The sequence below is a fragment of the Ranitomeya imitator genome, chromosome 5, assembly GCF_032444005.1.
Source record: "Ranitomeya imitator isolate aRanImi1 chromosome 5, aRanImi1.pri, whole genome shotgun sequence".
NCBI classification, from domain to species: Eukaryota; Metazoa; Chordata; class Amphibia; order Anura; family Dendrobatidae; genus Ranitomeya; species Ranitomeya imitator.
The window spans coordinates 13,059,940-13,087,820 of NC_091286.1; the positions used below are offsets into that span (position 1 = coordinate 13,059,940).

At 49.0% G+C, this 27,881-nt stretch overlaps 1 protein-coding gene across 1 annotated transcript in view; it reads right to left on the reverse strand.

The window, feature by feature from the left end:
- KIF6 (kinesin family member 6) overlaps positions 1-27,881 on the reverse strand; it is a 236,775-nt gene that overhangs the window by 186,987 nt on the left and 21,907 nt on the right. Inside the window, exons 4-7 of the mRNA XM_069768316.1 lie at positions 19,235-19,382; positions 19,050-19,159; positions 11,659-11,788; positions 3,004-3,210 (exon numbers count right to left, since the gene is read on the reverse strand). Coding sequence (XP_069624417.1) covers positions 3,004-3,210; positions 11,659-11,788; positions 19,050-19,159; positions 19,235-19,382 — 595 coding nt within the window. The remainder of the gene's footprint in view (positions 1-3,003; positions 3,211-11,658; positions 11,789-19,049; positions 19,160-19,234; positions 19,383-27,881) is intronic.

The following is a 27,881-nucleotide window of genomic DNA, read 5'->3' on the forward strand; positions in this document are numbered from 1 at the left end:
GTCACTGTGTACATACATTACATTACTGATCCTGAGTTACATAATGTATTATACTCCAGAGCTGCACTCACTATTCTGCTGGTGCAGTCACTGTGTACATACATTACATTACTGATCCTGAGTTACATAATGTATTATACCCCAGAGCTGCACTCACTATTCTGCTGGTGCAGTCACTGTGTACATACATTACTGATCCTGAGTTACATCCTGTATTATACTCCAGAGCTGCACTCACTATTCTGCTGGTGCAGTCACTGTGCACATACATTACATTACTGATCCTGAGATACCTCCTGTATTATACCCCAGATCTGCACTCACTATTCTGCTGGTGCAGTCACTGTGTACATACATTACATTACTGATCCTGAGATACCTCCTGTATTATACCCCAGAGCTGCACTCACTATTCTGCTGGTGCAGTCACTGTGTACATACATTACATTACTGATCCTGAGTTACCTCCTGTATTATACTCCAGAGCTGCACTCACTATTCTGCTGGTGCAGTCACTGTGTACATACATTACATTACTGATCCTGAGTTACATCCTGTATTATACTCCAGAGCTGCACTCGCTATTCTGCTGGTGCAGTCACTGTGTACATACATTACATTACTGATCCTGAGTCACATCCTGTATTATACTCCAGAGCTGCACTCACTATTCTGCTGGTGCAGTCACTGTGTACATACATTACATTACTGATCCTGAGTTACATCCTGTATTATACTCCAGAGCTGCACTCGCTATTCTGCTGGTGCAGTCACTGTGTACATACATTACATTACTGATCCTGAGTTACATCCTGTATTATACTCCAGAGCTGCACTCACTATTCTGCTGGTGCAGTCACTGTGTACATACATTACATTACTGATCCTGAGTTACATCCTGTATTATACTCCAGAGCTGCACTCACTATTCTGCTGGTGCAGTCACTGTGTACATACATTACATTACTGATCCTGAGTTACATCCTGTATTATACCCCAGAGCTGCACTCACTATTCTGCTGGTGCAGTCACTGTGTACATACATTACATTACTGATCCTGAGTTACATCCTGTATTATACCCCAGAGCTGCACTCACTATTCTGCTGGTGCAGTCACTGTGTACATACATTACATTACTGATCCTGAGTTACATCCTGTATTATACTCCAGAGCTGCACTCACTATTCTGCTGGTGCAGTCACTGTGTACATACATTACATTACTGATCCTGAGTTACATCCTGTATTATACCCCAGAGCTGCACTCACTATTCTGCTGGTGCAGTCACTGTGTACATACATTACATTACTGATCCTGAGTTACATCCTGTATTATACTCCAGAGCTGCACTCGCTATTCTGCTGGTGCAGTCACTGTGTACATACATTACATTACTGATCCTGAGTTACATCCTGTATTATACCCCAGAGCTGCACTCACTATTCTGCTGGTGCAGTCACTGTGTACATACATTACATTACTGATCCTGAGTTACATCCTGTATTATACTCCAGAGCTGCACTCGCTATTCTGCTGGTGCAGTCACTGTGTACATACATTACATTACTGATCCTGAGTTACATCCTGTATTATACCCCAGAGCTGCACTCACTATTCTGCTGGTGCAGTCACTGTGTACATACATTACTGATCCTGAGTTACCTCCTGTATTATACTCCAGAGCTGCACTCACTATTCTGCTGGTGCAGTCCCTGTGTACACACATTACAGATCCTGTGTGGATTCTGCAGGGACGCCCTTGTGTAGATGTATTTTGGGGTCTCAGCGCCCCCCTGAGGCCATGTGAAGGGTGCGGCAGCCTCTGGTGAGTTCTGGTTTTCCATGTTGCCCTGGTTTGTGTCTGCGCTGTGACGGATCATCCAGAGCAGAGTTCGGGGGTCCGATATGACCCCGTGATACACAGAGAAGCCTTTCCGGCCTCACCCTGAGCGCCGTGTCCTCGTCTTCTGCTCTTTTAATGGCTCCGCTCATAGAGCCGCCATTGTTCCCAGACACGTGGGTGTTCCGCTCATCCAGAGATCTCAGCCGGTCAGGCTCTGTTCACACATGTGTCAGTATCGGTGAGATTTCTGATATCTCGCGCCCCCGCTTTCCTTTTCCCTGTCGCTGGTGTGCAGCTCTGTAGTGTTTCCTGAACACAGCGGGTGAATGGTGGCAGCGTTTTTTTAGGCCAATTAATTCCTAAAAATCATAACAAAAAAAACGCAACCAAAATTGCACAAAATCCCCTGTGATCTGCGCGATTCCAGCCAACACTGTAGGTATGGCGGAGAAAAATCTACAGAAAAAAGGAGCGCAATTCCGAATCGAGCCCCCCGTGTTGGGGGAGTCAGGAGAGAGGTCGTCAGCCAAACTATGGCTCATCCGTCAGGTATCTAATGTGAACAAGGGCTTAACTCCTACAAGGTATTGTCTTGTGTTAGAAGCGTCAAGGCTTGTAAAGTGTGGTTTAAAGGGACGGTTCAGCACTTAAGTGATCAGTCCCAGGTTGGTGGGGCCGATATCCGTCACCCCGCTGACCAGCAGATCCTGCCCCCGCCAGCAGTGCAGAGGTGGAGCAGCACAGCGCCATACACCATGCAGTGGTCACTTCCGGGTACTGCAGCTTCACATTCACTTCAATACATGGTATCCGGAGCTGTGCTGCACCAGGTACCACTGCCGGGGCGGTGCTGGGAGGTCAGATATCCTAAGGTGAGCTCATCAATGCATTACTCCTGATCAACCTAATAAATGCAATGTATGAGGAGATCTCCGTTCTGAAGACTGGAGACAGTGGTGGGGGGCATTACTGTAGGATACAATCCACAGCTACTTCAGAACCACTTTGATAGAAGGCTGCAGACATTTCTGGCTGTCACTTATTATAATATTCCTGTTGCAGTCGCTGGGACTATTAGCGCCCCATTCTGGCCTGGAACGTCAGTGTCAGTGCGGCTGCCCCATGACCCGGTTGTGGGTTGATGCGGTGCCCGCTCACCTGCTCCAGGTAGTGCAGGGACAGGTTGATGTACTTGGCCTCGGTCAGCAGCTGCCCCCCGATTCCGCTCTTGGCCACGCGCTCAGATCCCGCCAGGTCCACAAGGTGCAGCTTGGAGCGGCGGACGGTGGCGGAGCCGGGCTCTTTGCTGGAGATGTGGATGGTGAAAATACAGTGCGAGCGGGTGGACGCCTGGTTCATCGGAGTCTAGAAAGGCAGAAAGGAGAATCAGTGTAAAAAAACATCAGCAACTAACTGACAAGATCTCTGCTTGCTGTCATTTACTGGGGACTTTCTTATTTCCCTCCTGAGCCTGAAATTCTCAAACTTATTCTATTAACTGGACATACATTGCGACAAACCAGGACGGATGTCACTCACTGAGCATTACCAGGATACATTGTGATAAACCAGGACGGATGTCAGTCACCGAGCATTGCCTGGATACATTGTGATAAACCAGGACGGATGTCACTCACTGAGCATTGCCGGGATACATTGTGACAAACCAGGACGGATGTCACTCACTGAGCATTGCCGGGATACATTGCGACAAACCAGGACGGATGTCACTCACCGAGCATTGCCAGGATACATTGTGACAAACCAGGACGGATGTCACTCACCGAGCATTGCCGGAATACATTGTGACAAACCAGAACGGATGTCAGTCACTGATAATTGCCTGGATACATTGTGACAAACCAGGACAGATGTCACTCACCGAGCATTGCCGGGATACATTGTGATAAACCAGGACGGATGTCACTCACCGAGCATTGCCCGAATAAATTGTGACAAACCAAAACGGATGTCAGTCACTGAGCATTGACTGGATACATTGTGATAAACCAGGACGGATGTCACTCATCGAGCACTGCCTGGATACACTGAGACTGACCAGGACGGATGTCAGTCACCGAGCATTGCCTGGATACATTGTGATAAACCAGGATGGATGTCAGTCACCGAGCATTGCCTGGATACATTGTGATAAACCAGGACGGATGTCAGTCACTGAGCATTGCCTGGATACATTGTGACATGAGGACGGATGTCAGATACTGAGCATTGCCTGGATACATTGTGATAAACCAGGACGGATGTCACTCATCGAGCACTGCCTGGATACACTGAGACTGACCAGGACGGATGTCAGTCACCGAGCATTGCCTGGATACATTGTGATAAACCAGGATGGATGTCAGTCACCGAGCATAGCCTGAATACATTGTGATAAACCAGGACGGATGTCAGTCACTGAGCATTGCCTGGATACATTGTGACACGAGGACGGATGTCACTCACTGAGCATTGCCTGGATACATTGTGACATGAGGACGGATGTCAGATACTGAGCATTGGCTGGATACATTGTGACAAACCAGGACGGATGTCACTCACCGAGCATTGCCTGGATACATTGTGACACGAGGACGGATGTCAGTCACTGAGCATTGCCTGGATACATTGTGACATGAGGACGGATGTCAGATACTGAGCATTGCCTGAATACATTGTGACAAACCAGGACGGATGTCACTCACCGAGCATTGCCTGGATACATTGTGACACCTGGACAGATGTCAGTCACCAAGAACTGCCTGGATACATTGTGATACCAGGATGGATGTCACTCACCGAGCATTGTCTGGATACATTGTGACTAACCAGGACAGATGTCACTCACCGAGCATTGCCTGGATACATTAAGACAAACCAGGACGGATGTCACTCACCGAGCATTGCCTGGATACATTGTGACACCTGGACAGATGTCAGTCACCAAGAACTGCCTGGATACATTGTGATACCAGGATGGATGTCATTCACCGAGCATTGCCTGGATACATTGTGAATAACCAGGACGGATGTCACTCACCAAGCATTGCCTGGATACATTGTGACAAACCAGGACGGATGTCAGTCACTGAGCATTGCCAGGATACATTGTGATACCAGGATAGATGTCACTCACCGAGCATTGCCTGGATACATTGTGATACCAGAATGGATGTCACTCACTAAACATTGCCTGGGTACACTGTGACAAACCAGGACGGATGTCAGTCACCGAGCATTGCCTGGATACATTGTGACAAACCAGGACGGATGTCAGTCACTGAGCATTGCCAGGATACATTGTGATACCAGGATAGATGTCACTCACTGAGCATTGCCTGGATACATTGTGATACCAGGATAGATGTCACTCACCGAGTATTGCCTGGATACACTGTGACACCAGGACGGATGTCAGTCACTGAGCTTTGCCTGGATACATTGTGACACGAGGACGGATGTCAATCACCGAGCATTGCCTGGATACATTGTGACACGAGGATGGATGTCAGATACCGAGCATTGCCTGGATACATTGTGACACGAGGACGGATGTCAGTCACTGAGCATTGCCTGGATACATTGTGACAAACCAAGACGGATGTCAGTCTCTGAGCATTGCCTGGATACATTGTGACTAACCAGGACGGATGTCAGTCACTGAGCATTGCCTGGATACATTGTGACAAACCAGGACGGATGTCAGTCACTGAGCATTGCCTGGATACATTGTGACTAACCAGGACGGATGTCAGTCACTGAGCATTGCCTGGATACACTGTGACAAACCAGGACGGATGTCAGTCAACGAGCATTGCCTGGATACATTGTGACAAACCAAGACGGATGTCAGTCTCTGAGCATTGCCTGGATACATTCTGACACGAGGACGGATGTCAGATACTGAGCATTGCCTGGATACATTGTGACAAACCAGGACGGATGTCAGTCACCGAGCATTGCCTGGATACATTGTGACAAACCAAGACGGATGTCAGTCTCTGAGCATTGCCTGGATACATTCTGACACGAGGACGGATGTCAGTCACTGAGCATTGCCTGGATACATTGTGACAAACCAGGATGGATGTCACTTACCGAGCATTGCCTGGATACATTGTGACACGAGGACGGATGTCAATCACCGAGCATTGCCTGGATACATTGTGACACCAGGATGGATGTCAGTCACTGAGCATTGCCTGGATACATTGTGAAACCAGGATGGATGTCAGTCACTGAGCATTGCCTGGATACATTGTGACACGAGGACGGATGTCAGTCACTGAGCATTGCCAGGATACATTGTGACACCAGGACGGATGTCAGTCACTGAGCATTGCCTGGATACATTGTGACACGAGGACGGATGTCAGATACCGAGCATTGCCTGGATACATTGTGACAAACAAGGACGGATGTCAGTCACCGAGCATTGCCTGGATACATTGTGACAAACCAGGATGGATGTCACTTACCGAGCATTGCCTGGATACACTGTGACACGAGGACGGATGTCAGTCACTGAGCATTGCCTGGATACACTGTGACACCAGGATGGATGTCAGTTTCTGAGCATTGCCTGGATACATTGTAACAAGCCCCCCAGCTGTGCAGTACGGAAACCCTTGTTTTCACTGACAGCAAGCGGTGATCCTCCAAAAGCAGAAATGATGAGGCGTCACTCGCAGGCCCGTGTTAGGCTGTACAGGCAGGAGGGGACGTATAGACGCGGTGGAGGACAGCGCAGATTTATAGGCGGAGGTCGGGGGTTTGGTAAATGTTTCTGCCAGTAAAGCGGAACGTGGTAAATATTTAGAGACAGAAGGGTCTTCTTCATAAACATTTACGCTCAGGGGGAGTACGGACGTCAGGCTTTATGGACACGGTCCAGGCCGAGCGTCAGGAACATCAGGGGAAGTTCGCTCCCCGGTGACATAACAACAATGGCACAAGCGCTGTCAATCAAGACCGCAGTGACCATCGGAGGAGACATGGCGCCCCCCAGAGAAGAAGATTTATTATCAACATCCCTGATGTCATCATTACACAAAATGGAAAAAGAAGCGATGTGTTAGGAGCAGCGCAGAGTGTTTCAGGAGTGCAGTGTGTTGACCTTGTGTAGGGCAGTGACCGTCCACTTGTGATATTAGTGCGGCAATCGCTGTGTAAGGAGGACGGAGGAGGCCACGGACTGAGAACGACAAAGTAGAAGAGGAGCCTTCAGCAGCACAGAGTATTTCAGGACAGGGATGTGCTGATCAGTCCAGCAGGGCCATGGTGGAGATCCTGGAAGCATCAGGGTCACCCCGCAGCACAGAGGCTTTCAGGAGAGGCGTATTCTGCGCCGGTTAAGCAGCTGTAAGACATTTTGATTACACGACTTATAAAGGACATAAATCTGAGCAGCTGAGACCGTGTCCGGGGTCTGCGTGTGCCGCCCTCCAGCCCAGCAGGACTGTGGCCAGCAGAGGTTATTACAATGACGACCTCCGCTCCAGAAATCAAGATGTGTTTCATTACTGCATAATCCGAGGAAATGATGAGAGGAGGATGATATCCTGCGGAGTTATTGGCCGGGGTCTCCTCCGCAGCGCGGTTCACTCCTAGTACGTGGGAACGGACTGCCACTTGGGGGCTTCACATTTGGTAGACATTACGCTGGCGATGGGCGACGCTTGTCCGGTAACGCTGTGGCGAGAAGCCTGCTGTGGCCGACAACACGGCGTCCTCCGCAGCCAGGGAAAATCCATCAAGCAGAAGATCCTTGATGATCATCCCAGGGTTCTGAGCTTGGAAAAAGGGAACAGTCAGCGGAGCAGACGGCATGTGAGTTACGAGGCCGCGGCGGCGGTGCCAGCAGTAACGGCACATGTTCACCATTAAACAGCAGAAGAGAAAACCACTTCAAATGGTGATGAGTCCGCCGGCGGGAAGACAATGCTATGATCTCTTACACAAGCCTCGATGCGCTCCCCATACATTGTGCTGGCGAGAAGACAATGCTCTGATCTCTTACACAAGCCTCGATGTGTTCCCCATACATTGTGCTGGCAGGAAGACAATGCTCTGATCTCTTACACGAGCCTCGATGTGCTCCCCATACGGTGTGCTGGCGAGAAGACAATGCTCTGATCTCTTACACGAGCCTCGATGTGCTCCCCATACGGTGTGCTGGCGAGAAGACAATGCTCTGATCTCTTACACGAGCCTTGATGTGTTCCCCATACATTGTGTCGGCGGGAAGACAATGCTCTGATCTCTTACACGAGCCTCGATGTGCTCCCCATACATTGTGCTGGCGAGAAGGACAATGCTCTGATCTCTTACACAAGCCTTGATGTACTCCCCATACAGTGTGCTGGCGAGAAGACAATGCTCTGATCTCTTACACGAGCCTCGATGTGCTCCCCATACGGTGTGCTGGCGAGAAGACAATGCTCTGATCTCTTACACGAGCCTCGATGTGCTCCCCATACGGTGTGCTGGCGAGAAGACAATGCTCTGATCTCTTACACGAGCCTCGATGTGATCCCCATACAGTGTGCCGGCGGGAAGACAATGCTCTGATCTCTACATACTTGGGGGCTTCACATTTGGTAGACATTACGCTGGCGATGGGCGACGCTTGTCCGGTAACGCTGTGGCGAGAAGTCTGCTGTGGCCGACAACAGGGCGTCCTCCGCAGCCAGGGAAAATCGATCAAGCAGAAGATCCTTGATGATCATCCCAGGGTTCTGAGCTTGGAAAAAGGGAACAGTCAGCCGAGCAGACGGCATGTGAGTTACGAGGCCGCGGCGGCGGTGCCAGCAGTGTCGGCACATGTTCACTATTAAACAGCAGAAGAGAAAACCACTTCAAATGGTGATGAGTCTGCCGGCGGGAAGACAATGCTCTGATCTCTTACACGAGCCTTGATGTGTTCCCCATACATTGTGTCGGCGGGAAGACAATGCTCTGATCTCTTACACGAGCCTCGATGTGCTCCCCATACATTGTGCTGGCGAGAAGGACAATGCTCTGATCTCTTACACAAGCCTTGATGTACTCCCCATACAGTGTGCCGACGGGAAGACAATGCTCTGATCTCTTACATGAGCCTCGATGTGATCCCCATACAGTGTGTCGGCGAGAAGGGCAATGCTCTGATCTCTTACACAAGCCTCGATGTGCTCCCCATACATTGTGCCGGCGAGAAGGACAATGCTCTGATCTTATACACAAGCCTCGATGTGATCCCCATACATTGTGCTGGCGAGAAGGACAATGCTCTGATCTCTTACACAATCCTCGATGTACTCCCCATACAGTCTGCCGACGGGAAGACAATGCTCTGATCTCTTACACGAGCCTCGATGTGATCCCCATACAGTGTGTCGGCGAGAAGGGCAATGCTCTGATCTCTTACACAAGCCTTGATGTGCTCCCCATACAGTATGCCGGTGAGAAGAACAATGCTCTGATCTCTTACACGAGCCTCGATGTGCTCCCCATACAGTATGCCGGTGAGAAGAACAATGCTCTGATCTCTTACACGAGCCTCGATGTGCTCCCCATACATTGTGCTGGCGGGAAGACAATGCTCTGGTCTCTTACACAAGCCTCGATGTGCTCCCCATACAGTGTGCCGGCGAGAAGGACAATGCTCTGATCTCTTACACGAGCCTCGATGTGCTCCCCATACATTGTGCTGGCGGGAAGACAATGCTCTGGTCTCTTACACAAGCCTCGATGTGCTCCCCATACAGTGTGCCGGCGAGAAGGACAATGCTCTGATCTCTTACACAAGCCTTGATGTGCTCCCCATACATTGTGCTGGCGGGAAGACAATGCTCTGATCTCTTACACAAGCCTTGATGTGCTCCCCATACAGTGTGCTGGCGGGAAGACAATGCTCTGATCTCTTACACAAGCCTCGATGTGCTCCCCATACAGTGTGCTGCTGAGTAGGGCAATGCTCTGATCTCTTACACGAGCCTCGATGTGCTCCCCATACATTGTGCTGGCGAGAAGGACAATGCTCTGATCTCTTACACAAGCCTCGATGTGCTCCCCATACAGTGTGCTGCTGAGTAGGGCAATGCTCTGATCTCTTACACAAGCCTCGATGTGCTCCCCATACAGTGTGCCGGCGAGAAGGGCAATGCTCTGATCTCTTACACAAGCCTCGATGTGCTCCCCATACATTGTGCTGCTGAGTAGGGCAATGCTCTGATCTCTTACAAGAGCCTCGATGTGCTCCCCATACAGTGTGCCGGCGAGAAGGACAATGCTCTGATCTCTTACACAAGCCTCGATGTGCTCCCCATACAGTGTGCCGGAGAGAAGACAATGCTCTGATCTCTTACCTAAGTTTTTAGCGCAAATACTGCAATGGTCACAATGTGTCACTTTCCTATTATAAACTGATGGATGTGTGGGGCCGCGGGTTGCATTTTGGCGCACGTTGTAAAAATACAGCGAATTCTATCATTACGTGAGGCCGTCGTCCGTGCAGACCGGTGACGCTCCCTGCAGTTTGCGAGGCCTAGTAAGTATTCACACATTAACACGAGAAACAAGAAGAGGAACCCTGCAGACCCCGAATGACCTCATGGGTTACACTCTAGTAACACCCAAAGCTGCGCTCACAGCATAAAGCCTCCTGTTTGGGTGGAGATACAATGAAACAATGTCCTGAGGATGAATGCAGTGTGTGAGGAATACGATGAGGCAGGCAGTACAGGGTGAAATCACGATTAGCGCCCCCCATGGACTCCAGCGGGATGAGGTCAATGTACCTCTCACTTTTACACCAAACCTTCCAAACCCCCCCACGTGTTAATGATCAGGGGAGGCCGGTTGACGGGAAACGTCTCTGCTCTTAGTAGGGTTGGGCTATAAGTAATGATGATGGGTGAACCACACAATGAAGCCATGACGGTCAGCGGCCGCGGACCCGAATGTATTATTATCAGGGGGCTCCCAGATGTGATAACAGCCCCACCTGCCCGTACAGCACCCGGCGCCTTTTATTCTTTCCTTCTCGGCCATAAACACTGGTGAAACGCAGGAGGATCCAACCCTGATCTGATGCCGCACATGCCGGATTCAGCCCCCTGGACAATACCAGGAGGAAGGTGCCATTTTCCTCACCTCCCGCCATCCTCCTGTTCCTCTTCCCTGTCTGCATCGTCTTTTTTAATGTTCACAGACCTTTTCGGCAGGGAGGAGGGGGATGCAGCTGCAGGTTTTCTCTTTGTGTCAGAGGCAGAGAGCGGCCACAGAAGTGAGGAGATGGAGGCTCGGCTCGGGGGAAGCAGCACACCTGAGCGTGCGGGATCTGTTCTCATCTGATAGTTACAGATCCGATATTTAAAATATAACTGGATCACAAACAGATACAAAATGGAAACTAAAGTTTCTGTATTTGAACTGATCGGTCTTTAAAAAATGACCATCTACGTTTCCGTTTTTCCGAGAAGAGTCTCTGAACATCTCTTGTGTTCTGGGCATGTGCAGCGCTAACATACCAGGTGCCCATCCGCTATGAGCCGCTCCCATAGACTTCAATGTGAAACATGTCATGGATTCCATTACTCTCCGTTTTTTTCTGGAAGGACAGAAAAAAACCGGCGCATAGAAAGAAGGAAGGCAAACGGAAGACATTTTATGCCACTTCCAGGCCCTATCTAATGAATGGATCCTGTACTAGATTATTTTTTGCGATCCCAAAAATGAATCTAAAAATAGGACTATATCTGCTGTAGAAGGGTACAGGATGCGAGACCCCAAATCTGTATGTCCCCCGGCAGAATTAGACGCCCGGCTCACCTCGGCTATCATGCGGTTGGTGTCCCCCAGGAAGAGCAGGTTGAGGGCTTCCTCTTCGGTGGTGGCCTGCTGCATGGACAGGTTCTTCAGATGAATGTTTTGGTCTGGATCCTCCATGATGGTCACCTTCCTGGACACAAATCAGAAGATATGAGTATTTTGTAAGCGGATCTTCATGTATTTCTATGTTACACTGGGATATTTGGTGGGTATATTCAGGGGTATCCCCCTTAGGCCCCCTATGGCATAGCCACAGACTAAGCCACAATAGTCTGATCGAGGCGCGTCCCACCCATGTGGCGAATTTCCCAGAAATGGATGTAAAGCCGCCATCATCAGAGCTATGAGAGGGGGAATTAAAGGGGCACGGCCTTTAGGCGTTTCCAACCTGGCTGCTCCAGTCTCCCCCTACAGATCACAACACACCGTCCGTCCGAGGAAATAGCTGCAGACGAGGAATATAAATATCGGCGGCCGCACCATCTGTTTTGTGGCACGGTGGTGGAGATTGGCATCACATTTCTAAGTAAACAGTTACAGGCCCAACTGTGGAGGGCGGCAGTCATTTCCTACACAGACAAACCTATTTTTGTTTTGCTCGTGGTCGGGGCGGTGAGAGCGGTAATCAGTGGATCTGGCGGTCGCACTTAGCGGCAGGTGGTTGGTTTCCAAATATTTTTCGCATGTGAGAAGTCCTGACTGTCTCTATGCCTATAGGAGCAGAACAAATATGTCTGACATACTCTGTGCTGCTGGGGGCCCTGCTCCCGGGGGTCTCCATGCTCCTGCACTAGTTATATGCAGCCCTGTCCTCAACAACCACTACCGGCAGCAGCTGGAATTGTGCGCTGCAATCAGACGTCCCCGATCCTTCTCTCCCCAATATCATTGCTCCAAGCTGAACAGAGCAGTTAGGAGCCCACAGAATACGCAGGGGTGTGCGGGGCGGGGAGAGGTGCGCGGGGCGGGGAGAGGTGCGCGGGCCGGGGAGAGGTGCGCGGGGCGGGGAGAGGTGCGCTGACCGGGGGAGTGGTGCGCTGCCCGGGGGAGCGGTGCGCTGGCCGGGGAGAGGTGCACTGACCGGGGAAGGGTGCTCTGACAGGGGGAGGGGTGCGCTGGCCGGCGAGAGGTGCGCTGAGCAGGGGAGGGGTGCGCTGACGGGGGGAGGGGTGCGCTGAGCGGGGGAGGGGTGTGCGGGCCGGGGAGAGGTGCGCTGACTGGGGGAGGGGTGCGCTGACGGCGGGAGGGGTGCGCTGGCCAGTGAGAGGTGCGCTGAGCGGGGGAGGGGTAGTAGGATAGAAAAGGTGTATGCATAGAGGAAATGGGATCATCACATCAATACACCATGCATATGAGGATGGGCATTTTATAGAAATAACAGCATGTATATATTATGAAATACTTGGCTACTATTATCTTGCCATGGTGATATAGATTGTATTGTAATTGGCTTGCAGTGTTTTTTGCGGTATTTACCCCATATTTGAGTGGACCCGTAACCTCTACTCATGTTGTTGGGTTTTTAACTGTTTTTAATGTCTTTTTGTGTTATTTCCCAATAAAAATTGCTATTTTTTGCACTTTATGATTGATGTGGTGATCCCATTTCCTCTATGCATACACTTTTTCCATTCTAATAGTTCTCAATGAGATATGCAGTAGGTGATCCCCTTTGTTTATTGCAAATTGATGGTGCCCGCTCAAAACTATGGTAGAGCGGGGGAGGGGTGCGCGGGCCGGAAAGCGGTCCGCTGGCGGGTGACTTGTGGGAAGTGAGCGATCACGATGTAACCCATATATGCTATACAGCTCCAACCACAGATCGTCCTGAGAATATTCTGAGCTCATTCATTATGGACTAGTTACAATCGGATAAAAATTATCAACCTGGACTTCTTTTTACGTGAACGATGTCTTGTGAGCAGAGAACAATCATCTTGGTTGAAATTGTTCAATTTGATCATATTAATGGATGAGCCCGATCTGACATTACTGGTAAAAGAGTAAACACATCTTAGAAAAGTCACTACAGAGAAGACCTTGTCCTGTAATAATAATAATAATCTTTATTTTTATATAGCGCTAACATATTCTGCAGCGCTTTACAGTTTACACACATTATCATCGCTGTCCCCAATGGGGCTCACAATCTAAATTCCCTATCAGTATGTCTTTGGAATGTGGGAGGAAACCGGAGTGCCCAGAGGAAACCCACGCAAACATGGAGAGAACATAAACTCTTTGCAGATGTTGTCCATGGTGGGATTTGAACCCAGGACTCCAGTGCTGCAAGGCTGCAGTGCTAACCACTGCGCCACCGATACAGGACCTCCTTCTACAGTCAGACAGGAGAGGACCCCAACTTGTAGACAGTGAGGAGAGGATTTCATCCTATAGTCAAAATTTAAACGACCTCTTCTTACAGTCAGACAGGACCCCCTCCTACAGTCAGACAAGACCCCTCCTGTAGTTAATGAGGAGAGGACCCCTTCATGCAGTCAGACAGGAGAAGATCCCTTCATACAGACAGAGAGGAGAGGACCCCTTCCTACAGTCAGACAGGAGAGGACCCCTTCCTACAGTCACACAGGAGAGCACCCCTTCCTACAGTCACACAGGAGAGGACCCCTTCCTACAGTCAGACAGGAGAGGACCCCTTCCTACAGTCAGACAGGAGAGGACCCCTTCCTACAGTCACACAGGAGAGGACCCCTTCCTACAGTCACACAGGAGAGGACCCCTTCCTACAGTCAGACAGGAGAGGACCCCTTGCTACAGTCAGACAGGAGAGGACCCCTTCCTACAGTCAGACAGGAGAGGACCCCTTCCTACAGTCACACAGGAGAGGACTCCTTCCTAAAGTCAGACAGGAGAGGACCCCTTGCTACAGTCAGACAGGAGAGGACCCCTTCCTACAGTCAGACAGGAGAGGACCCCTTCCTACAGTCACACAGGAGAGGACTCCTTCCTAAAGTCAGACAGGAGAGGACCCCTTGCTACAGTCAGACAGGAGAGGACCCCTTCCTACAGTCAGACAGGAGAGGATCCCTTCCTACAGTCAGACAGGAGAGGACACCTTGCTACAGTCAGACAGGAGAGGACCTCTTCATACAGACAGGGGACCCCTTCATACAGTCAGACAGGAGAGGACCCCTTCATACAGTCAGACAGGAGAGGACCCCTTCCTACAGTCAGACAGGAGAGGACCCCTTCCTACAGTCAGACAGGAGAGGACCCCTTCCTACAGTCAGACAGGAGAGGATCCCTTCCTACAGTCAGACAGGAGAGGACACCTTGCTACAGTCAGACAGGAGAGGACCCCTTCCTACAGTCAGACAGGAGAGGATCCCTTCCTACAGTCAGACAGGAGAGGACACCTTGCTACAGTCAGACAGGAGAGGACCTCTTCATACAGACAGGGGACCCCTTCATACAGTCAGACAGGAGAGGACCCCTTCATACAGTCAGACAGGAGAGGACACCTTGCTACAGTCAGATAGGAGAGGACCCCTTCCTACATACAGGGGACCCCTTCATACAGTCAGTCAGGAGAGGATCCCTACCTACAATCAGACAGGAGAGGAAACCTTGCTACAGTCACACAGGAGAGGACCGCTTCATACAGACAGGGGACCCCTTTATACAGTCAGACAGAAGAGGATCCCTTCCTACAATCAGATAGGAGAGGACACCTTGCAACAGTCACACAGGAGAGGAACCCTTCCTACAGTCACACAGGAGACGACCCCTTCCTACAGTCGCACAGGAGAGGACCCCTTCCTACAGTCAGACAAGAGAGGATCCCTTCATACAGTCAGACAGGAGAGGACACCTTGCTACAGTCAGACAGGAGAGGACCCCGTCCTACAGTCAGACAGGAGAGGATTCCTTCATACAGGAGAGGTCCCCTTCATACAGACAGGGTACCCCTTCATACAGTCAGACAGAAGAGGATCCCTTCCTACAATCAGACAGGAGAGGACACCTTGCTACAGTTAGACAGGAGAGGATCCCTTCCTAGAGTCAGACAGGAGAGGATCCCTTCATACAGTCAGACAGGAGAGGATCCCTTCATACAGTCAGACAGGAGAGGATCCCTTCATACAGGAGAGGACCCCTTCATACAGACAGGGGACCCCTTCATACAGTCAGACAGGAGAGGACCCCTTCATACAGTCACACAGGAGAGGATCCCTTCATACAGTCAGACAGAAGAGGATCCCTTCCTACAATCAGACAGGAGAGGACACCTTGCTACAGTCAGACAGGAGAGGACCCCTTCCTACAGTCACACAGGAGAGGATGCCTTCCTACGGTCAGACAGAAGCGGACTCCTTCCTACAGTCAGACAGGAGAGGATCCCATCCTACAATCAGACAGGAGAGGACCCCTTCCTACAGTCAGACAGGAGAGGACACCTTGCTACAGTCAGACAGGAGAGGATCCCGTCCTACAATCAGACAGGAGAGGACTCCTTCCTACAGTCAGACAGGAGAGGATCCCTTCATACAGTCAGACAGGAGAGGATCCCTTCATACAGTCAGACAGGAGAGGACACCTTGCTACAGTCAGACAGGAGAGGATCCCTTCATACAGTCAGACAGGAGAGGACACCTTGCTACAGTCAGACAGGAGAGGATCCCGTCCTACAATCAGACAGGAGAGGACACCTTGCTACAGTCAGACAGGAGAGGACTCCTTCCTACAGTCAGACAGGAGAGGACACCTTGCTACAGTCAGACAGGAGAGGATCCCTTCATACAGTCAGACAGGAGAGGACCCCTTCATACAGTCAGACAGGAGAGGATGCCTTCCTACGGTCAGACAGAAGCGGACTCCTTCCTACAGTCAGACAGGAGATGATCCCGTACTACAGTCAGACAGGAGAGGATCCCTTCATACAGTCAGACAGGAGAGGACACCTTGCTACAGTCAGACAGGAGAGGATCCCGTCCTACAATCAGACAGGAGAGGACACCTTGCTACAGTCAGACAGGAGAGGATCCCGTCCTACAATCAGACAGGAGAGGACTCCTTCCTACAGTCAGACAGGAGAGGACACCTTGCTACAGTCAGACAGGAGAGGATCCCTTCATACAGTCAGACAGGAGAGGACTCCTTCCTACAGTCAGACAGGAGAGGATCCCGTACTACAATCAGACAGGAGAGGACCCCTTCATACAGCCAGACAGGAGAGGATGCCTTCCTACGGTCAGACAGAAGCGGACTCCTTCCTACAGCCAGACAGGAGAGGATCCCTTCCTACAGTCACACAGGAGAGGACTCCTTCCTACAGTCAGACAGGAGAGGATCTCTTCCTACAGTCAGACAGGAGAGGATGCCTTCCTACGGTCAGACAGAAGAGGACCTTTTGAAGTGTTTCTTTTGTCAGAACCCTGAATACCTGGCAATGACGACACGAGACCTGTGACAAGTAAATAAATACATACGATTCGGATCCATTCATTTACATAATGTGACGATTAAAGACTTTACAGGAATAGATGTTTTTCCCCTAAATAGCGATGTTCTAACCAGCAGAAAAGCTTTTAAAGCCAAGCATTGATAAATATAGGACGGCTGTCTGTAATTTACCGGTAACAGGATACTGCGTGAAGGCAGAAATCAGCGAGAGCTTCAGGATATTCTGAAAGTCATCCGTGCTTTTTAAAGATCATACTCCAGCCCATTCCCATTAGTTATGGTGATAGTGTGCTGGGAACACTGGTTGTCATGAACATTGTACAGAACGGCCTAGGACAGGTGTGGGGTCAGCTCAGGAGTACTGCAGACCCTAAAGGGTTTATTCAGATTTTGTGATCTGGTCGTGATTTTAGTCGCAGTTTTTCTTAACTTAGCAAAAACACTGCAATATGAAATCATGGCAAAAACCTGCGACGTATAAACGGTGAGGGTGATATAATGGGCGTCCGTTCTAGCCTAGAGGACCTATCACAGCGATCAATCATCCGGCAGAGGACCCGTCTCAGTGATCAATCATCCGGCAGGGGACCAGTCTCAGTGATCAATCATCCGGCAGGGGACCAGTCTCAGTGATCAATCATCCGGCAGAGGACCCGTCTCAGTGACCAATCATCCGGCAGAGGACCCGTCTCAGTGACCAATCATCCGGCAGAGGACCCGTCTCAGTGATCAATCATCCGGCAGGGGACCCGTCTCAGTGATCAATCATCCGGCAGAGGACCCGTCTCAGTGATCAATCATCCGGCAGGGGACCCGTCTCAGTGATCAATCATCCGGCAGAGGACCCGTCTCAGTGATCAATCATCTGGCATAGGACCCGTCTCAGTGACCAATCATCCGGCAGAGGACCCGTCTCAGTGACCAATCATCCTGCAGAGGACCCGTCTCAGTGATCAATCATCCGGCAGAGGACCCGTCTCAGTGACCAATCATCTGGCAGAGGACCCGTCTCAGTGACAAATCATCCGGCAGAGGACCCGTCTCAGTGACCAATCATCTGGCAGAGGACCCGTCCCAGAGACCAATCATCAGCCAGAGGACCCGAATCAGCGACCAATCATTTGGCAGAGGACTCGTCTCAGTGATCAATCATTCAGCAGAGGCCCCTTCTCAGTGACCAATCAGCTGGCAGATGGCCCGTCCCAGCGACCCAACTTCCGGCAGAGGCCTGTCCCAGGGAACAATCATTCGTCAGAGGACCCATTCCAGGGACCAATCATCTGGCAGAGGACCCGTCCCAGCGACCAATCATCCCGCAGAGGACCCGTCTCAGTGACCAATCATCCGGCAGCGGACCCATCCCAGCTACCAATCACCCAAAAGTGGACCCGTCCCAGTGACCAATCATCCAACAGTGGACCTGTCGCAGCGACCAATCATCCAGCAGAGATCTGTAACTATTGTTCATTTTTTTAAATGGCCATTGCTACCGAGTGGCTGAGTCTGTAAGGGGCTGCGTCTTTGGGGGGATGAGTCTAAGGGGCTGTGTCTGTGGGGAGCTGCATGTGTAAGGGGATGAGTCTGTAAGGGGCTACTTCTGGTGGGGGGGCAGCATCTGTAAGGGGCTACATCTGTGGGGTACTATTTGGCACCTGGGTGTCGTTCCCTGTGCAATGTTGTGCCAGCGGTGGTCACCACCCAGTAGTACTCTTAATAGAGTAGGGACCACTACAGAGGTCGCTGTGACGTGGCAGTGGGCTTATGCACTTTGGTCAATATGATAATTAAGAAGGCCGTGTTCAGTTTTGAGACATTCTGCTTCTCCACAGTGGCTCAATGTATAATCCTTGTTGTGCTCCATGACTTTTTCTACAGTTATGGTTTCCGCCTCATCTTCGCCCTGTAAACTGATACAACTGCATAAAACCAAGATGTTATCACCAGATTACTAGTCGGCTCTGACTTACGGGAGGTCTTCCAGCTTGGAGGCCTCATGTTTTTGGTCCAGCAAATCGTAGCCGCACTCGTTGTATATCTCCAGGTAGGAGATGTGCACCGTGTAGACTTTACTGCCATCCTGGAGAAAATATAAAACTAGATGAAATACACCTGTCCGGACACCACAGTAGGGTTACTGGAGACCATATCCCACCTTCTGCAGCGCCTCGAATATGTAGGACAAGGTCCTGGGGATGACCCCTCGGTCGCTGTAACGCTCGGCTCCTCCAGTGATGGTGAAGGTCTTACCACTGCCGGTTTGTCCATAAGCGAATATGGTGCCATTATAGCCGGTGAGAACGCTGTCAGGGGAGAGCAAGCGGCACATGTACCCCAAATCATATTACTAGAGGCTCGGTCTCCATCGCCAATAACATGTTAGGAGACCACATGTGGTATACGCTGGGAAAAGCTCCCAGTGCACACACCAAACCTATCCATAGGGTCCCAGCAAAATGTTTTAACCTATTTGGTTGCAGTATATAATAGAATACCGGTCAAAGGTTTGGACACCCCTGTCTATTCAATGGATTTCCTTGCGCTTACTGGAATGTGCACATTGTAGATTCAGACTGAAGGCGATAAAACCACAAAGGATACAAACATATGGACACTTGTGAACAAACCAGAAATTGTAGCTTTTTTCTTGTACCCCGTTTCTCAGACGACAGCGTTACACCCCATCTGTAGCTTCATCAGGTGTCACCCGCAATGGCTTCCCGCAGTCATGAAGGATTTCCTGGAGGCGCTGAGAGTTTTGTCAGCTGCTTTGCCTTCACTCTGCATCCAACTCATCCCAAACCATCTCCATCGGGTTAAGGTCAGTGATTACGGCAGCCATGTCCTCTTGACGCAGCCTCCATCCCTCTCTTGCTCAGTCACATCGCCCTTATATTGCCTGGAGGTCATTGTTCTGTTAGAACACAGATGATGGTCCAACCGAGCACAAACCAGATGGGACGGTGGTGGCTGCAGAACACTGTGGGGCGTGCTGGGTAATGTGCCTTGTATTTGGAGCAAATCACCACCAGTGTCCCCAGCAGATCCCCCCCCCCCCCCCCAACACCATCACCGCTCTCCCTCATACAGATGTCCACCGATCTAATGTCCTGTCTGTGTTATTCAGCCTAAACAAGTGCCTTCTTGTTTGCAGTCCTCAGTAGAGGCTTCGTTGCAGTAATTCGACTACAAAGTTCTTGTTTCTTGAAGTCTCATATGGAAGCTGCTGTGGACTTATCTGCTACTTGATGTCTGTGCACCATTTATTAGGGCTGTTATCTAAGGTGCTGTCAATTTGTGGTTTCTGAGGATGGCAACTCTGATGAACTTATCCTCTGCAGCAAAGGTAATGCTTAGTCTTTCTGGGGCGGTCCTCATGACAGCCAATTTCATTATAGCAATTGGTTGTTTTCATAACTGCACTTAAGGATCTTCAATGTTCTAGCAATTTTCCAGATTTGCTGACCTTCATGTCTTCTGGCAATAATGGGCTGTGGCTTCTCTGTACTTAGTGACGCGCTCATTGCCATATTCTGGGCAAAGGACAGTTGTGGAATAGGCTCAGCACTGTATGGAGCTGCACACTGACAGTGCCGCTGCAAAAAAAAAAAACCCTGATGGTCACAGACATTTGCTGAAGGTCTGCGATTCCACAAATGTACTGCTAATGAGGTGACCTGACAATTGGAGCCATTATAGATAAAGACGCGTTGAAGCTGTGAGAACGAGGAATATAAGGCAGAAAATATATTCTGGTTTGTTTCTAACAACTTTCTTTCCATATGCGCGTATCCTGTATGGTTCTGCTGCCTTCAGTCTGAATTTACAATGGGCACATTCCAACGAAAACAAGAAATAGAGATAGATATATATATATATATATATATATATATATATATATATATATATATAGAAACCATAAAAATTGGAACAGCACAATGCTCACCGGTGGGTGCCTGGCCTCCTGGGCAAGATGGTCCACTCATCTGCCCACATGTATACAAAAATAAGCAAATTAAGGCAGCACTCCAACTCCTCTTGAAGGTGAAAAAATGTGACTTTATTGAACCCACATCTCTGTGCGACGTTTCGGCTCACACTGAGCCTTTCTCAGGCTTGAGATATACACAGTATATATATACACATACATTTATTACATGATGCAGAATCAGAACAAGTGTATGTAATGTATATAACATTTCAGATGCAGACGGCAGGAGACTTCATCCTCTCCTCTCTGCAGAGCCCACCCAGGTGTGACGGGATATATGCAGAAATGTGACTAAATGCAACGTGTCGTCAGCCCACATGTAATATACAAATTATACACTAGGAATGACAGAAGTGGCTCCGGGGTCACCGGGTCCATCCCAGTGGGAACATAGCAGAGCAGACATAAGGATGGGAAGATACAGATTCCTCCCCCCATGGACATCAGCAAAGTGCGTCACTGACGGAAAAGGTGGATTATATGTACAAGTGCTTCTCACAAAATTATAATATCATCAAAAAGTGAATTTATTTCAGTTCAAAACAAAAAGTGAATCTCATATTAGATGGATCACTCTGTTTGTAATGATTCTATTTCACGTGTTCATTCTGTTAATGTCGATGATTATGGCTTACAGCCAATGAAAACCCAAAAGTCATTATCTCAGTAAATTAGAATACTTTATAACACCAGTTTGAAAAATGATTGAAAAATCCGAAATGTTGTCCTACTGAAATGTATGTTCAGTAATTGCACTCAGTACTTGGTCGCGGCTCCTTTTGCATCAATTACTGCATCAATGCGGCGTGGCACGGAGGCGATCAGCCTGTGGCACTGCTGAGGGGTTATGGAAGCCCAGGTTGCTTTGATAGCAGCCTTCAGCTCGTCTGCATTGTTGGGTCTGGTGCCTCATCTTCCTCTTGACAACAATCCATAGATTCTCTATGGGGTTAAGGTCAGGCGAGTTTGCTGCCAATCAAGCCCAGTGATACTGTTGTTTTTACACCAGGTATTGGTACTTTTGGCAGTGTGGACAGGGGCCAAGTCCTGCTGGAGAATGACATTTCCATCTCCAAAAAGCTTGTCGGCAGAGGGAAGCATGAAGTGCTCTACAATGTCCTGGTAGACGGCTGCGCTGACTTTGGTCTTGATAAAACACAGTGGACCTACACCAGCAGATGACATGGCTCCCGAAACCATCACTGATTGTGGAGACTTCACACTAGACCTCCAGCAGCTCGGATTGTGGCCTCCACTCTTCCTCCAGACTCTGGGACCTGGATTTCCAAATGAAATGCAGAATTTACTTTCATCTGAACACAACACCTTGGACCGCTGACAACAGTCCGGTTCTTGTTCTCCTTGGCCCAGGTAAGAGGCTTCTGGCGTTGTGTATTGGTCATGAGCGGCCGGACACAAGGAATGTGACACTTGTAGCCCATGTCCTGGACACGTCTGTGTGTGGTGAAGCAATGACTCCAGCAGCAGTCCAGTCCTTGTGAATCTCCCCCACATTATTGAATGGCCTTTTCTTACCAATCCTTTCCAGGCTGCGGTTATCCCGGTTGCTTGTGCACCTTTTTCTACCAGACTTTTTCCTTCCACTCCACTTTCCATTAATATACTTGGATACAGCACTGTGTGAACAGCCAGCTTCTTTACCAATGACCTTGTGTGGCTTCCCCTCCTTGTGGAGTGTATCAGTGACGCCTTCTGGACATCTGTCAGGTCAGCAGTCTTTCCCATGATTGTGGAGCTACCGAAACAGACTAAGGACCTTTATAAACACTTAGGAGCCTTTAAGGTGTTTTTGTTAATTGTTCTAATTTACTGAGATAATGACTTTTGGGTTTTCATTGGCTGTAAGCCATAATCATCAACATTAACATAAATAAACACATGAAATAGATCACTCTGTGTGTAATGACTCTATAGCATATAGGAGATTCACTTTTTTTATTGAACAACTCAAATTCACTTTTTGATGATATTCTAATTTAGTGAGAAGACCTTGTATGTATGTACAGTGAAGGAAATAAGTATTTGATCCCTTTCTGATTTTGTAAGTTTGGCCACTGACAAAGACATGAACAGTCTATATTATTAAGGGTAGGTTAATTTTAACATTGAGAGATACAATATCAAAAATAAAATCCAGAGAATCACATTGTATCAATTATAGACATTTATTTGCATTTTGCAGTGAGAAATAAGTATTTGATCCCTCCAGCAAACAAGACTTAATACTTGGTAGCAAAACCCTTGTTGACGAGCACAGCAGTCAGATGTTTTTTTGTAGTGGATGATGAGGTTTGCGCACATGTCAGGAGGAATTTTGCTCCACTCCTCTTTGCAGATCATCTCTGAATCATTAAGATTTTGAAGCTGTCGCTTGGCAACTCGGAGCTTCAACTCCCTCCATACGTTTTCTATGGGATTAAGGTCTAAAGACTGGCTAGGCCACTCCATGACCTTAATGTGCTTCTTTTTGAGCCACTCCATTGTTGCTTTGGCTGTTTTGGGTCATTGTCTTGCTGGAAGACCCAGCCATGACCCATTTTTAATGTCCTGGTGGAGGGAAGGAGGTTGTCACTCAGGATTTTACGGTACTTGGCTCCATCCATTCTCCCATTGATGCGGTGAAGTAGTCATGTGCCCTTAGCAGAGAAACACCCCTAAAACATGTTTCTACCTCCATGCTTGACAGTGGGGATGGTGTTCTTTGGGTCATAGGCAGCATTTCTCTTCTTCCAAACATGGCAAGCTGAGTTAATGCCAAATACCTCAATTTTTGTCTCATTTGACCACATCACCTTCTCCCAATCAGTCACAGAATCATCCAGGTGTTCATTGGCAAACTTCAGACGGGCCTGCACATGTGCCTCCTTGAGCAGGGGACCTTGCGGGCACTGCAAGATTTTATATCTTTACTCCATAATGTGTTACCAATGGTTTTCTTGGTGACTGTGGTCCCAGCTGCCGTGAGATCATTAACAAGTTCCCCCCATGTAGTTTTAGCCTGATCTTTCATCTTCCTCATGATCAAGGATACCCCACGAGGTTTGCATGGTGCCCCAGATCGATGTCGACTGACATTCATTTTGTATTTCTTCCATTTTCTTACTATTGCACCAACAGTTGTCTCCTTCTCACCCAGCGTCTTACTTATGGTTTTGTAGCCCATTCCAGGTTTATGCAGGTCTATCATCTTGTCCCTGACATCCTTATAAAGCTCTTTGGTCTTGCCCATGTTGTAGAGGTTAGAATCTGACTGATTAATGGAGTCTGTGGACAGGAGTCTTGTATAAAGGTGACTATGTAAGACAACTGTCTGTAATGCAGGTAACGAGTTGATTAGAGTCTAACTGGTCTGTAGGAGCCAGAACTCTTAATGGTTGGTAGGGGATAAAATACTTATTTCTCACTGCAAAAAATGCAAATAAATGTATATAAATTTATAAAACGTAATTTTCTGGATTTTATTTTTGATACTCTATCTCTCAATGTTAAAATTAACCTATCCTTAAAATTATAGACTGTTCATGTCTTTGTCAGTGGGCAAACGTACAAAATCAGCAAGGGATCAAATACTTATTTTCCCCACTGTATGTATAAACAGACACATTATATACAGTATTTATCACAAGGCTGAAATCAGCAGCAGACAGCAGCTCGGCTACAATATAAGGGAAGAGACAGCAGCTCCGATGAGGCACTGACCAGAGGGTCCGGAGGCACCCAGCGCCCAGTCAGTGCCGCCGCGGCCCCCCAGCGCCCAGTCAGTGCCGCCGCGGCCCCCCAGCGCCCAGTCAGTGCCGCCGCGGCCCCCCAGCGCCCAGTCAGTGCCGCCGCGGCCCCCCAGCACCTGTCTATCCTGCTAATGAGACTCAACTACGTGTTCTGAAAGTAGATGAATGGGTAAAGACCTCAACTTTGGCTAGAAAAAAAAAAAGGATTCAGACTTGAGATGCTGCGTTACTGAATAAACCTTGACATCTTGAACCCGCAAATTATTATCTGAAAATTCCTTGTGAAAAACATGAATGAAAACAAGTAAATCGCAAGTGAAAATGGCGTTAAAGATTAAACACACCAAGGAAAGACAGAAGAAAAGTCAGGCATCAGACACAGAAGGCCGCAGTTGTAGAGGTGCTCACAATCCAGAATGGAAATTTCCAGCAATTTATTCCCATATAAGTGAGTAAATGGGGGGGTCTTTCAAATCTCATGTACGTATAAAGGAAAAATCTGCTTGAAAGGCTGTGGAGGTCTCTGTGGATTTACCGATCTGTAGCATCACGGTGTGCACTGCATCATACACAACGCAGAAGATGGAATCAGGGCAAAATCTGCACCATAAATGTTCTGCCACATCTGAATGTAGCGTAAGACCCCTTTAGACATTAGATGTAAGGCAGACAAATGTGCCGATTAACGAGGGGCCAATCAACCATCGGACATGTATGGGGGTCTTCAGACTTTCCTTGACAGAGGATGACATGGTGGGAGTTTCACGGACTGTGGATGTACGCTTCTTCCAGGGGTCTCCAACAGCGACTCTGAGAAAAAGGTGAGACACGGGGGTCTGCTAGCAGAATACGCATGGACCATGTGCCGTGGCACCGAATGCCCGCTCTCCTTTTAAAAGTGGGCAAAGCTCTACTCCGACCACACAGGGTGAAGGTAAACAGTGTGACAAGGCTTCATTGAACCACAAAACAGGCAGATAACACAGAACAGTCCCAGAACAGTACCCAAGATGGGGCACATTACAGAGTCTCGCCCTTCTGCTGACCCCGCCTGGATAATGGAAGATGTTACTTTATAGCTCCCAGGGTCGACTACCCCACCTGTGGCAAGCACCTAGAGAGGAGGTTACGACAAGCGTAGGAAGCTGACAGTCCATTCAGGTACAAGGCCTGTTGACCCAAGGGTCACAAGCTGGCTTCTCCGAACATTTCCATGGACCCAGGTGACCAGTGGGTCCCATTTCTGGCTTTCTCAAAACATATCCATGGATTTGCTTTGGTCAATGAAGCAGAATTGTAGTCTTCCGGCCGGGGCCAAGGTCCCCCAAGCTGCCATCCTGTAGAATGATAAATCTGTGTCCCTCGTGATGGAGCCATGATGAATTGGCTGCTGTCCTGTAAAGACTCTCTTGATGTCTGTCTCTCTTTTACAGAGCCATATAACCTCTTTTTATGGTTAACAAGTGCCCTTAATTCAGTATTTACAGGTAATAAGACAAACTCAAACTGGTCGATTATGTAATCTATTTGCATAGATTTTCCTCCTCTGTTTTGAATGCCAAAAAACTGGCTGGCCTGAACAATGTGTAATTGACGTATCAGCAAACATCACTAGTCATCATCAAGGATAAGAGCACAGTATGTTACATCAAATGTCAACTTACAAGTCAATATTCCAGGCTTACACAAGCAAAAGTCTGTTTTCTTGACCAACCAGAAAGAAATGCTTAAATTCAAAAGTCAACATATAGATAACAGTCTATTCTTCCTGGCTTGCAAAAAAATAGACATCTGGTTAATTAAGATACAATGCCGTGTCCTCACAATTTTCTACTATGGGGGCAATCTTCAGGTTTAGGCAGACACAGCCCCCTGTATCAGGATGCAAGTGATCTTGTCTACACCCACTGAGACATGTCCACTGTCGGGGAGAGTTGGGCACCAGGTGTGATTAGCAGGTGTCGAAAACCCATCCTACTCATTAGAACAGGACATATGGACGATAACTACCAATTACGTCCTGGCCGGTGGGTGAAGACGCGACATCCTGGGACCGCTCACTTTCCAATGCGGTGTCGGACCACCCGTTTAAGGCTCCTGATCTCAGGTGACTAAAATGTAGTTTCCCATATTGATTTACACCCAATGACAGCCGCTCCGGAGTGTAAGGGATCAGCTATACCGGGACGATACTACATCCCCGAGGCTGCACAGCAGAGCTAGTCGTGCACAGAATCCCGGCCAGTGATGGAAATATGGGATCTGAAGTCAGAGGTAACAGGAAACCAGCAGAATTACGAGAAAAAGAAGATGTGAGGAAAGCAGGCGGTTTTCTGAGAGCGATGGTCCCGTCTTCCCTCCGCTCACGAGACAACGAGGAACAGTAATGCAGCCAGCCGGGGAACCACCTGGTCTGAATTTAGGGCTGTGCTGCGATGCATTACCGTCCTGGACCCTTATATTCCAACATAAAAAATAATTGCGCCTTTTGTGTGGAGACGCTCCTCGAATTTGGTCCAAGACACCGGCGTCTGAGAAGCTGCTGTGACAATGGCTGAACGCGCGCAGCTTGTTTGGATCACGGAAACTTTCCATCTGCGATCGCCAGAGCCGAGATCCAAAAGCCGGGAGTCGTGCAAAGTCTCCCCCCATTACCCGACATCATTAGACAGGACAAATATGCCGGACCCCGGCTAATAAAAAAGAAGAAAAGGAAGGCGAGAAAACACTGACAGATCTGTGGCAGCCGACAACGCAGGGCAGCGCACCAAAGAATCCGCGCACGCGGGCCAGCGCTCCGCAAATGAAGCGCGGCACATTCACAGATATTAATTGGAAAAGCTCCGAAGACGTCCGGTTTCCGAGATTTAGTGGGGGCGTGCGGGGGGATTTGTAACACGGAGGCTGTATAAATAGGGCCGCGTCACAAGTGGAAATTCTCCGGCATTATTTATACAGAGGCGCTGTGGATATAATGAATCATCCCGCTGTAGCGTCCACGTTACCACGGGCCGTGCTGACCCGATTAACCCATTACTGCCACGGCCCAGGCAGAAGGATGA